We start from the raw sequence: 12,708 nt of genomic DNA, 5'->3' as shown, positions 1-12,708 counted from the left end.
GAAGTGAGAATATCTGTTTTAGAAAATAATGTAGGATTAATTAAATGGTAGGGAAAGCAAACTAAAAACTATTTACTGTAGAAAATGTAGTATTTAAAAACTTAGTTTCTTCTAGATCCTTCATTAATTATCATTTTTGTTTATTTCTTTATAATGGATTTTGCCTAATAGTGAAATTAAATTTGTTGGGAGACCTCTTTATCATTTATTGCTAGCACAACTGTAAGGCTGGTTTAGAAAGTGCTTCTAAATTAGCCCCTTTTGCCGAAACCGGTTTGGCTCAGTGGATAGAGCATAGGCCTGCAGACTGAGGGGTCCCAGGTTTGATTCCAGTCAAGGGCATGTACCTCAGCTGTGGGCACATCCCCAGTAGGAGGTGTGCAGGAGGCAGCTGATCAATGTTTCTGACTTTCTATCCTTCTCCCTTCCTCTCTGTAAAAAAATCAATAAAATATTTCTTTAAAAAAATTAACTCAAAATACCTTAAATAAGTAAATAAATAAATTAGCCCCTTTGATGCAATAATTGCCTGCTGTGAAATAATGCTCCAGAACTACTAACAGTGTTATTAATCAACAAAGATTTCTATCTAACGCCTCACCTGAGGCATCAGTCCAATAAAACTAAACAATATGATGTGTACATTAGAAGTATCTCAGGCTTTAAAGCAGGAATTTAAACCATAAATTTTCTTGAGATACTTCCTTTACTACTTTAAGTATATTTTCTATATATGTATGTCAGTGTCAGCTAGCATAGCTTTGAAAAGATAAATTTTTTTGGTGAATAAGTTTTTATAGACTATTTTAAAATATGTATATTTTATTGATTTTTTTACAGAGAGGAAGGGAGAAGGATAAAGGAAGGGAGAGAGATAGTTAGAAACATCGATGACAGAGAAACATCGGTCAGCTGCCTCCTGCACACCCCCTACTGGGGATGTGCCCACAACCAAAGTACATGCCCTTGACCGGAATCGAACCTGGGACCCTTCAGTCCGCAAACCGGTTAGGGCTATAGACTGTTTTTTGTTAAAAGTAACTTGTGATATGGAAAATATGAAGCAGGGGCAGGGGGGTCATTTCACTGAAATACAGTTGTAGATTATTCAGAACTTGACCTACTTTCTGTTATTTTGAATATTGTCCCTTAAAGCACAAGCTACTGGGGAGCTTAAAATAACAACCTTGATAGCAGAAGCAGCACTTCTTGGAGTTTACAAACACAAACACACAGGCAGCGCAGGTTTCAGTCTGGCAGTTCCTAAAAAAATAAACTGACTGCCTTACCTAGCAGTCCCACTCCTCGGGATACACCCGGGGAAATGAAGCGTGGCACACAGAAGCTCGCACATGAGTCCTCCTAGCAGCAGCTTCATCATAGCTGAAACCAGTGTTGGTCATCTGATGAAAGGCAGTTCTATGTATGTCCACCCAATGGAGCCACATGGAGCCATTGAAAGGAATGAAGTACTCATGGGTAAACCTTGAAAACGTGCTAGTGAAAGAGGCCGCTCACAAACGCTGTGTATTGTGTGGTTCCATTGTATGAAGTACCCAGCGTATGCACATTTATAGGCAGAAAGTAATTTCGTGATTACTTAGTAGGAAGAAATGGGAGTGACTGACTGATAAGGGTACAGGCTTTCTTTTTGGAGTGATAAAATCATTCTAAAATTAGATTATGGCGATAGTTGCACAGCTCTGTAAATGTACTAAAAACCATTGACTTGTACACATAAAATGAGTGAGTTGCAATGGTGTGAATTATATCTCAAAACTATTATATATATATATATATATATTTTTTTTTTTTTTTTTAAAGAAAATCAAAGGTAGTTTTGGATTTCCTAAAGCAGAATTACCACTTAGTTACTAAGACATGATTCCTAATGTGTTTAAGTTATGTCATCTAGCAGTCTTCATCTTTCAAAACAAAGAGCTAGTTTTCAACCCCAATAGTTATTTTTCTGTAGAAAAAAACGTATCCTTTTCCTCACTCCTTCATCAGATTGGTGTCTATTGGGCCCTGCTGGGCACCGGGCAGTGTTCTTGTACCAGGGACCCCGGCCATTCCTGCTTCTTCTGTGCTTCACCTTCACATGCACTCAGCCACCGCGTCACATCAGGTCCATTTCCTGTCCTCAGTCTGTACTCCTGATGGCCACATCTCTGTTCTTGCTCGCGTGACACTGGTCACGTAGGACTCCTTTGTTAGAAGCTTCTTTGTTTTGCGCCCCGTCCTGTCTGGGCTCTTCCCGCCTCCGTGGCTACCTTTGCGGTCTTCTCTCCTTTCCCCCGCCCCTTGCTGCCATGTCTTCCCCTGGGCCCTGGCCACACTTCCTCAGGAGTTGGGAGGGCTAAGGGGATGTTTGTTGAATGAACGAATGGACTTGTGTTGACGGTTTCTCAAGAGATTTGGCCACAACTGGACCGCATGTTACCTGGAGAAATTGCAGTATGTCACACACATCAGGGTCTTCACAGCCAGACTTGGGTCCCTGTTTCTCTTAAACCACTGGCTACATATTTGCACTGAAAAAATGTGAGCTCGTTATTCAGCTTTTTTTGAGTTTGTGAGATTCAGGAAGCTTTTTGTAAGTTCTCTATATATAACAGGTAATTATGAAGGTAATTTAAAAAAGTATGCATCATTCCAAATTATTATTCCAGTTCAACTATTTACGGAAACCTTATAGAATAGTTGTCTGTCATTAATCAAATAATACTTTATTTAGAGGAATAATGTAATTTAAATATAGGCTGAAGTATATACTCTGAAGTTTGAAGAGGGAGGAAATTAATACATAATGAAACTGTTTTAGGCCAGGCACTGCCTTATGTGTCTGCCTCCATTATATATTTTGATTTCCCAGCAACTCTGGAGGTAAATATTCTTAGTTACTGTGTGGAGAGGAGGAAACCGAGGTTAAGGGAAGTGAAATCAGTTTATGCTGCAGCATACACAGCTACTCAATCCAGAACCAGAGCCCTGGCACCTGTTCACGCATCTCTTCTGAACGCTACTGTAAGCGAATGCAGTAAATCTACACGGTATTGAAAGTTACCTGTCTTTTCTCCGCAGGCAGTTGTTTGGCAGAAAACGAGAGTATCAGATCACAAGATGGCCCTCATGTCTGTCCTGGGGACTGCTGTCATGGGCAGCATGGAGCCCGTTCAGTACTACTGCGAGGAAGCTCAGGTACACCGCTGAATGGTCCTCACAAGCCATCTGCCCGTGAAACGGCTGCATAATTTCCCTATTGCCGGTGTGAGGTGGCAAGAGCCTTTAACGATTGTACTTACATTAATTTTTAACAATTCTTAAATTTAGGATGTCATCTATTTACTTTCCACTATGAAAGAAAAAGTTTTTTAACACTTACTCCCCCCCCCCCCTTTCTTGTTCTAAATATATACTCTAGCTTCCTTTTCTTGATCTGTCACCCTCAGACAGTTTCTTGAGTTCCTATTATAATGGATATGGTTATTAACACCCCAGTCTTATTTTTGCTTGCCCTTTCCTCTCAGTCATATCAACTCTGCTTTTATGTTATCAATTTTAATAACCAATTTTCTTATATAACCATTTCTTAAGTCTTCCACCATTTGTTTGAAGATTGATTCTAAAAGTTGGAAATTATATGGGTATACAGTGCTACAGCTATAAATAAAGTCCTCTTTTCATTGCAAACCCAAGGATGTGCTAGAATTACCTCCCTCTATAGGGATCCGGTTTTACGTCTCTATGCCAGGCAGAGAGAATATTCCCATTGTCCCAACTAAATGGAATCTCTGTTTCTTTCCCCATCAGTTACATGAAATTGGTCATGTTTTTCTTTGCCTCCTATATGGACTATCTTATTTTTATTTTTCTGGGCTTTCCTACAGTTTTTTCTTTCTTTCCTTTTTTTTTTGGGGGGGGGGGGGGGGACGAAACGTACTTCATTATGTCAGCAATAAACTCTTCTCGTTTTCTAGCTATAACTGGTAACCCATTGCATTCCATTTCTTTTGCGCTGATTGTTCCCAGAACTCAGTCATTTCCTGTTTGGATTGATTGTTTCTGGCATTCTCATCCTGGGCTTGCTTTTCATAGGAGTACTGGCTATTTCAATTATTTCTTGTGTCCCATGCCTTCTTCTTTTTTAGAATTTATTTTTATTTATCTGATATGCATCTTTAAGAATCTTTCACAGAGGTGAAATTTCATGTCTAAGTGACTTTATTTTTCACATTTTCTTGTTAATACTCTGGTGGATGTACAATTCTAGATTGAATAATTTTTCTTTAGAGCTTTGATGACATTGAATATCTTTGACCAGCTATTGTTGCTGTTGGGAAAATTAATATATTTCAGTTCTTTCTTTCTAGGGTGAGGCAATGTATTTTTCTACCTGAAAATTTAGACTCTTTCCTTCATCTTTCTTCATACTTTTACGAGGATATGTGTAGGTGTGTGTCTTTTATTATACATTTGCTTAATATGCTGAGTTGTTGATGTGAAACCTGAATCTGAAGTCTCCCCCTTCTCCCAGTGCTGGGTTATCTTCATTGATATTTTTCCGGTTTGTTTTTTTTAATGAAAGCTCCCTATTGTTGATTGGGACCTATTATTTTTCTTTTTTTTTTCTTTTTTTTTTTTGTTTCAAATTTTTCATCTTTTTTCTGTAAGTTTTTGGAGATCTCTGATTCTTTTACCCCTCCTGCTGAATTTTTTTCTTATTCTGAAAGTGCTATGTTTAACTTCTAAGAGCATTTTAAAGTTGTGTTGCTTCTTAGTAACTTATTTTTTTTATTTTTTATTTGTTTTTCCCCCCATTTTTATTGTTATTATATGTGTACATATCTTACCATTGCCCCCCCCCCTCCCATACATGCCCTCACCTCCCAGAGTTTTGTGTCCACTGGTTATGCTTATATGCATGCATACAAGTCCTGCAGTTGATCTCTTATCTCCCCCACCTCTCCCTAACCTTCCCGCTGTAATTTGACAGTCTGTTGCTTTACTGTCTCTGTATCTATCTTTTTGTTCAACAGTTTATAATTTTCTTTCTTATCCATAAATGAGTGAGATCATGTGGTATTTTCCTTTCATTGACTGGCTTATTTCACTAAGCATGATGTTCTCCAATTCCATCCAGGTTGCTGCAAATGGTGAGAATTCCTTCTTTTTTATGGTAGCATAGTATTCCATTGGGTAGATGTACCATAGTTTTATGATCCAGACATCTGCTGAGGGGCACCTCGGCTGTTTCCAAATCCTAGCTATTGTAAATTGTGCTGCTGTGAACATAGGAGTGCGTATATCCTTTCTGATTGGTGTTCCCAGTTTCTTAGGATATATTCCTAGAAGTGGGATTACTGGGTCAAATGGGAGTTCCATTTTCAGTTTTTTGAGGAAACTCCATACTGTTCTTTACAGTGGCTGCACTAACAGTGCACGAGTGTTCCTTTTTCTCCGCATTCTCACCAACAATTGTCATTTGTTGATTTGTTGATGATAGCCATTCTGGCTGGTGTGAGATGGTCCACATTGTTGTTTTGATTTGCATCTCTCTTCTTGTTTTATGGATATAAAATCTTCAATCTTTCTGAAGATAACAACTTTTTGTTTTTTTAATTATTAGTTCTTTAAATAATCTTATTTCTTAGGTCTATTTCGTTTTGCTTATCATGTTCTTTTTTTTCCAAGCCTCTCATTCTTTTGCTATCTTTTCCCCAGAATAGCAAGTCTGATTGGGAACTTGGTGTTTGTGGCTGTCAGGCTCCACTGCAGTGTTAAGTTATGAAGATCCTCGTCCTGTGCCTGGAGTTGTGGGGTTGGGGCTTCCTCTACAGCCAAGCTCACTGCCTGGGGAAATTCAGTTTATCTCCCTCCATCCCCTCCCTTCTCCTCCTCCTCCACAGCCTCCTCCTTCTCTGCTCCCTTTCTTAGCACTAAATTAAGTTTAATTGGGTTATGAAAGATTGTCCTTATTCATTTCCTTTAAGAAGAGCTCTTTTGTTGTTCTTGTGTGTCTGCCGAGCCTGAAGGTTCTCTGTTCTACTGGACAGTTGGCTTCTGTATTCTGCTCTTCCCTCTTTTTATAATTTGTGGGAACCTCATTTCTACTACTGGTTCCCCTCTTATCCTCTTTGCAGCGCTGAGTTTTTAATTATTATCGTTTTAGTAGAGTCTTGGATGGGAGCTTGTGCTCACTTAATGCCTTAAGAGTTCTCTCTGCCCTGGAAGGAGGCAGGCCAGCCTTAGTGGCCAGCTGCGGTGCCTGGAGTATGGCCATGATCTGACATGGATCCTGTTTTTCAGAACTCACTTAGTTTCGACACACCCAAATGCCACCTAACACTGTGATGGTGGCTGACTTGGGGTGGTCAGGGTATTGTCTACATTCCCATAGGTTCCCTGTGGCTCCATGGGGCTTGATTGCCTACACTGATGACTTGGGAAGTGTGTGACAGGAGGGCCTACTTGATGTCTGTGGTTTGTGCTCCAGAAAGTCTAACTGCCGTAGGCTGGTCTGAAGGCCAGCAGTATTGGCATCACCTGGGAGCTAATTATTGGAAACGAAGAATCTCAGTCCTCATCCCAGACACACTAAGTCCGAGTCTGAATTTTAACCAGGTCTTCAGGTGCGCATTGAAGTATGAAAGGTGATGACATAGACCTTGACCAGGTATGATTCCATGAGTTGATGGGACTATCTCATGAGTCAGTGCTGCAGTTGGGAATTTTTTCCTCTGATGTGTATTGAGATGTGCTGCTAGATCTATGCTTGCCTGTTGATTTTTTTAAAAGTCTCTTCTCGAGATAGAATTTTATAAGGGCTGTTGGTAATCTATGAGAGATACCAAAACTTGTGATGCATCTTCATGTGGGTATTTTTGCATTGAGGCATGGGAGAATTTGGAAAACGAGTGTTTCCAGACTGATAAACTTTTGAGTGTGTTTCTGGTGAGAGTAATCTAAATACCATCTTCTGTCTAGACGACTATTCTCTTAGTTATTAGCAGCCACCCATCATCACCCTTGCATGCTTCCTGGGCTTGTAAGGAGAGTTGTTTTGTATCAGAGTTTCTTGGACACCTTCTCATTTCTGGCCAAAGGCAATCCTAAGTTTGTTTTCCAGCTGCTAGAGTTGCCCCCTCACTGCATTTTCATCTTCCTCACATACCTGTAAGTTGTGAAACTTAGTCATCAGTGCCCCTCACTGGACCTGGCTGGCCACTGGGAACCTCGGGGGTAGAGAGTCTTTACATCCCTCTTCTCTTACTGGTAAAGTCTGTCTTCTTTGCACAGGAATCCACTCGGGAAGAGCCTCCAGTTATCGGCGACGGCCCATGTACCCCTCTGCTGTGGGAGCATTGCTCGCTGCTTCCCTGGTGGTTTTGCTGGCTAATGGAGCTCCTCCAGTTCTCCTTGGGGTTTTTGACATCTGTCTTCTGGTTGATACTATTATTAGTTGATTCAGAATTTATTCATGTTTCTCTTCTCTTCTAAACTTAACTTACAGCTGATCGTTTTGATTTCTTTATCTCCTGGATTATTATAAAATTGATTTTTTCCCCATTACTCTTTTAAAAGCATGGTACATATAGTAAAGTCAAAGTCCTCATGCTGCTTTATCATTTCTACTTTCCTGAGAGAATATTCTCATTCTCTGCTAGTTTATATGCTTTGAAATTTTAATTTGCAGAATCACCTTGAATGCAGATTTGTCGTTTAGATTTTCCCCCCTTTCCCTCTCTCTCCCTCCTCATAGTTTGGCAGATACCACCCCTTCCCAGCCCCAGTCCAGAATGAGGCGCTGGAATTAGTAGTCACTGCCTTTCGTCCAGCCAAGATTTTAGGGACCCCGTTTCCCAGCTGATGGGGCCTAGCCTTAGTTTTGTGTTGGAGTTGTGGGTGCTCTTTCTGTGACCCTTGCAAACAGGCACACACGGTCTTCTTAAGCATTTTGGGGTGCTGGGTGGGAGGGAGGACATCGCAGCCACCCATTCAAGTTGAAAAGCTGGTTTCAATTCCATGTTGTGCATGGGCGTGTTCTCTGTCCTTTCCACACAGAGTGTAATTCCCAGCTGACATAGCTGGTTTCTGGTTCTACAGCACATACGACTCCTGACTTCAGCCAGCACGCCCTACTATGTTTTTCACACATAACATCTTTATGTTTGTCATTTCAGAAATGGTTCGGTCTTTTGAAATTATTGTAAAAACTAATTTTAGCTCTCTGTGCCTTCTATTTATAGTTGGGATGGGGGAGAAGGACATTTCTACATGACTTCTCCCATTATCCTGACCCGAGTACTTAAAGTATTACTGTAGGAACATAACTCCATGGTGTTTTAGAGGGTTACTGAAACGGGAGAAGGACTCGGGCTAGGAGACCAGTTACTGTTTCAGCGGAATCGGGCGGAGGAGAAGAGATGGGTTTGACGACTGGCAGGTAGCAGGGCCCTTTACCTAACTTTTTATTTTGTTGCACTGATTTGGTTTTGTATAGATAATATTTTTCCGTGAACTAGCTTGATTTTCACTTCTTATACCATTTTATAAAACTTTGCTGTCTGATTTAACTTTTTCCATATAACTTAAATATAGTTTGTTAGTTCTTAAGCATATCCTAAGCTATTTTTAAAGCTCGGTATTTTGGAAGTAATAGTAATTATTCAGTGGCTGATCAAGATGATATTAAAGGAAAACACTAGCAGTATTAACAATTTCTTCTCCATTTCATTCTTCATAATTACCTATTTGGGGCAGACTTTTTTTAATCCACAAGCTTAGTAAGTCTTTTAGAGACTAAATAGGCTATCCCCGATGCTCAGCAGGTGCTTTAAGAAGGGTCTCATGTTACCTGTTCAATTATACAACCATTTCTAAGTGCTGTGAAGTTTTGCAGTTAATTAACTAGTATCATTTTGTAATGGCTTATCCAGCTTTACTAATTTACTTTTTAAGATTGACACAGTTTGGCACTGTGACAATAATGCACTTAGCGTTCTAAAATTGGTAATGTGTCTTCCTTAAACATTTATTTCCAAGTGCAGCGGTAGCCAGAGACATTACAACGGTCTACAGGCTATGTTGTTAGGGAGCCTCATGGTTTCTGGGCAACTGGAAATGGCAACCCCATAGATTCTCTGCCTTTCCCAACAGTAAACCGAAACTTTGCTCTTATTTAACAGGTTAATAACACTCTGGTTCTGCTTGTTTCAGACAGAGTATAGGCCTGTATTTTAAATAACTGGACCAAGATGACATAGTTAGTACTGGAGCTGAGATTTAAATCATGTCAGTCTGGCTCTGAAATGTATTCTTAAAGATTATATTATCTTTAAAGGTAAAAGTAGGAGCATTTTCCTTGCCTCCTGTTCATTGTGTCTCAGTGTCTCTTTTCATTGGTAATTTTTTCTAGGATCCTTCTTCATTTTCTTCTCTTTATATTTGTAAAATGGAGAAAGAATGTACAAAAATACTAAGTAATTGGTTTGTTTGTATTATAAAAAGAAAAAGTTCTCTAAATGAAAAATAAGATAAAATACAACATTGTAATCAATGTCAAAGAGCAAAATATTTTTTTAAATTTTATTGTTGACACTATTATAGGTGTCTCCATCCCCCTCAACCCTCACCCCACCCAACTTTGCCAAGCCCGTCTAGCCCATAGGAGGTGGCTAAGCACTTCCTCCAAGTCCCAGACAATAGCCTTCAAGAGTCTAACACTTTGAGTGTCCCAGCTGTGAGTCTCCCTTCCACCCCTCCCCCAGGAAGAAGAGGGCAGCTCAGAGTCACTGCTGTAGCCAGCAGACCCGCTAGAACCAAGCTCGGCAGTGTGGCCCTGCCCGCCGTCAGAGGCAGAAAGTGAAGCCTGGACCCTGCACCCCCAGGCTGGTGCTGTAACAGTAGGAGTGCTCTTCCCTGGGAAGGTGGCGTCTGGTCTCCCAGGCGGACCAAATTCCCTCCCGCTCCTTTCGCCACCAGCTGCTATGGCGGCTCCTTTCCTGTCTCTTGCTCTTGGTTGGGGATCCCTGTATCACCATGCTCCTAGGAGAGGGAGTTTTGCAGCCACCAGCACATCTGAGTGTGGGGCTAGCTTTTTCTGAGTCTCTGCCTTCTTACCAGGCTCTGCATGGCTTCTTCTGTAAATTCTTGGTTACTGTATTTCAGTTTTGCTAGCTTTCAGCAGGTTATTCACTAGCCTTCAGCGGGTTATTCAGATTGATTGCTTTATAGTTTAGCTATAAATCCAGTTTGGGCTGGGAGCAGGTTGATGTAGCTTCCATGAATCCTGCAGCCATCTTGGAATCCAAAGAGCAAGAGATTTTTAACTGAGAAATAAAACCCAGTCATATTGGCTTTGTATCATACTCAGCATAAATACAGAAACAGCCATTTCTTTATAGGAAAAGGTGGCTAAAAGGAAAGTCAGAATATGAGGAAAGAAAATTTTAAAAGATAGAATTTAAAGTTGAGCAGAGAGAGCAGTATTTATGTCTTCTGGCAGTAAGAGATATGCCCATTCATGAAGCTTTTATGAATGTCAATTTTTCCTTAACATAGAATTGCAAAAAGAGAGTTACAGGCAGAGAACACCAATTTTAACATGCTTCCAATATTTTATTCAAAGTTAATGCTCAAGACATGGTTATCAAGCCATAAGATGAAAATGTATTTATGTTTTGATAACTTGTAATGTATCGGATGTAGCCAGACCCACAGAACCACACTTATTGTTGCATTGCATATTAATTCTGTTATTACAATTACAGATTTATCTAAGTGGATTTCTTCCAAAGTATGATGCAGACCACTCTTCCACAAGTCTTTCAACCCCAGAAAGGAGTTTCATCTTTATAAACAGTCGACCAATACACCAAAAAGACATATTAAAGGTAATCTCTTTTTAAAAAAGCACTGCTTGGATCAGATATGAAAACTAGCTCTGTCATTTGCCAACTTGTTACAAGGGTTACTTCTAAGATTTCATTCTGAAACTAGAGGCTCAGTGCACGAAATTTGTGTTCAGGAGTGGGGGGGGGGGGGGGGGCGGGGGTGGTGTCCCTCAGCCTGGCCTGTGTCCTCTCGCAATTCGGGACCCCTCGGGGATATCAGGCCTAAACCAGCAATCAGACATCCCTCTCGCAGTCCAGGACGCTGCATGCACCATACTTTTCCAACAGGTGAAAGGCATCTTGCTGCTATATGGGCAGCTACATTTTGCCCTGATTATAAAAAGCAGTACATAACATGATCCTTCGGAGGCAGTAGTACAGTGTTCCCCATCTGTGGGGGAAACACTGGAGCAGAGAGAAGTAAAGTAACGGGCTCTGTCACACAGTTACAAGTGTCCGAATCAGGGCTGACCACAAAATGTGCCAGCCAGAGCCCATGCAGTCATCGCTGCTGCATCCTGTTTTTTCAGTGTTAGAGTAGCCTTGCCAGGTTTTAATTTTTAAATCTAAGAGACTGTTCCCAATATATAGTGTAGGGCCCCTAGGCCAGGGCTGATCTGTGGGGCCATCAGGGGGCCCCCGCTAGCAACTGCCTGGCTGGTGACCTGGCGCCACCCGTTGGCTGGACCTGCCCCTGGATCGCCGATGGCCGGCCCCACCCCCCAATCACCACATTGAACACCTGCCCCCCGATGATCAGTGCACGTCATGACCAGTGGTTCCACCATTCAGTCGATTTGCGTAGTAGGGTTTTATTATATAGGATAAGGAAAAGGACAAAGAGATTTAATAACATTTATTAAATATTTTTCTAGGTGCCTTACATATGATGTCTGATTAAGTCTTTACAATTATGTGATATATTATTTTCTTTTTATTTTTGATGAGAAAAAATTGAAGTGTTAGCCACTTTCTTGATCTTATAGCCAGGAAGTAACAGAGTTTGGATTTAAACTCTGGACTTTGACACTGGATGAATATATATATATACATATACATATACATATACATATACATATACATATACACATATATATGTATATATACACACATATATATATGTATATATGTGTATATGTACAATATATATGTGTGTGTGTGTGTGTGTGTATATATATATATATATATATATAAATTGATTTTAGAGAGGGAGGGAGGGGGGGAGAGAGAGAGAGAGAGAGAGAGAGAGAAATATCAATGATGAGAGAGAATCATTGATTGGCTGCTTCCTGCACGCACCATACTGGCAATCAGCCTGCAACCTGGGAATGTGCCCTGACTGGGAATTGAACTATAACCCCTGGTTCATAGGTCATTGCTCAACCACTGAGCCCCATCAGCTGAGCTAACACTAGTATCTATAACTATGAAGCCAGTTGCATTGGATATTTGTACTGCTTAATGAATGCTTGTACTTCATTCACATAGGTTAAAGGCCTCTAAATGAGTGTTACTATTTAGGTACTGATTTTCCTTGTAAGCAGTTACATCCACTCAGTTGAATATTCTCCTTTTGGTGGTTTTTTTATGGATGGCAATATTTATTTATATGGGTTTTTTTGTCTTTTATTCATTACATATATTTGTAGCTAATCCGACGTTATTACAATCTGAAGTGCCTAAAAGAATCTACTCGTTTGTATCCCATTTTCTTTATGAAAATTGATGTTCCTACAGCTAACGTGGATGTAAATTTAACACCAGATAAAAGTCAAGTATTATTACAGAATAAGGTAAACTTTTTTAGGTACAT

General features: G+C 40.3%; 1 protein-coding gene across 14 annotated transcripts in view; it reads left to right on the top strand.

Annotated features, from left to right (window-relative positions):
* PMS1 (PMS1 homolog 1, mismatch repair system component) overlaps window positions 1–12,708 on the top strand; it is a 65,653-nt gene that overhangs the window by 30,101 nt on the left and 22,844 nt on the right. For 11 of the 14 annotated variants that reach the window (XM_084892442.1, XM_084892441.1, XM_084892440.1 and 8 more), the window contains 3 exons: window positions 3,085–3,201; window positions 10,773–10,895; window positions 12,545–12,688. In XM_084892442.1, the coding sequence (XP_084748568.1) occupies window positions 3,085–3,201; window positions 10,773–10,895; window positions 12,545–12,688 (384 nt within the window). The remainder of the gene's footprint in view (window positions 1–3,084; window positions 3,202–10,772; window positions 10,896–12,544; window positions 12,689–12,708) is intronic. The other 3 variants (XM_084892437.1, XM_084892435.1, XM_084892431.1) reach the window with 2 other exon arrangements.

Source organism: Pipistrellus hanaki (genome assembly GCF_964339955.1).
Source record: "Pipistrellus hanaki genome assembly, chromosome: 8".
In the NCBI taxonomy this organism is placed as follows: domain Eukaryota; kingdom Metazoa; phylum Chordata; class Mammalia; order Chiroptera; family Vespertilionidae; genus Pipistrellus; species Pipistrellus hanaki.
This window is presented reverse-complemented; position numbering and strand designations above follow the sequence as displayed.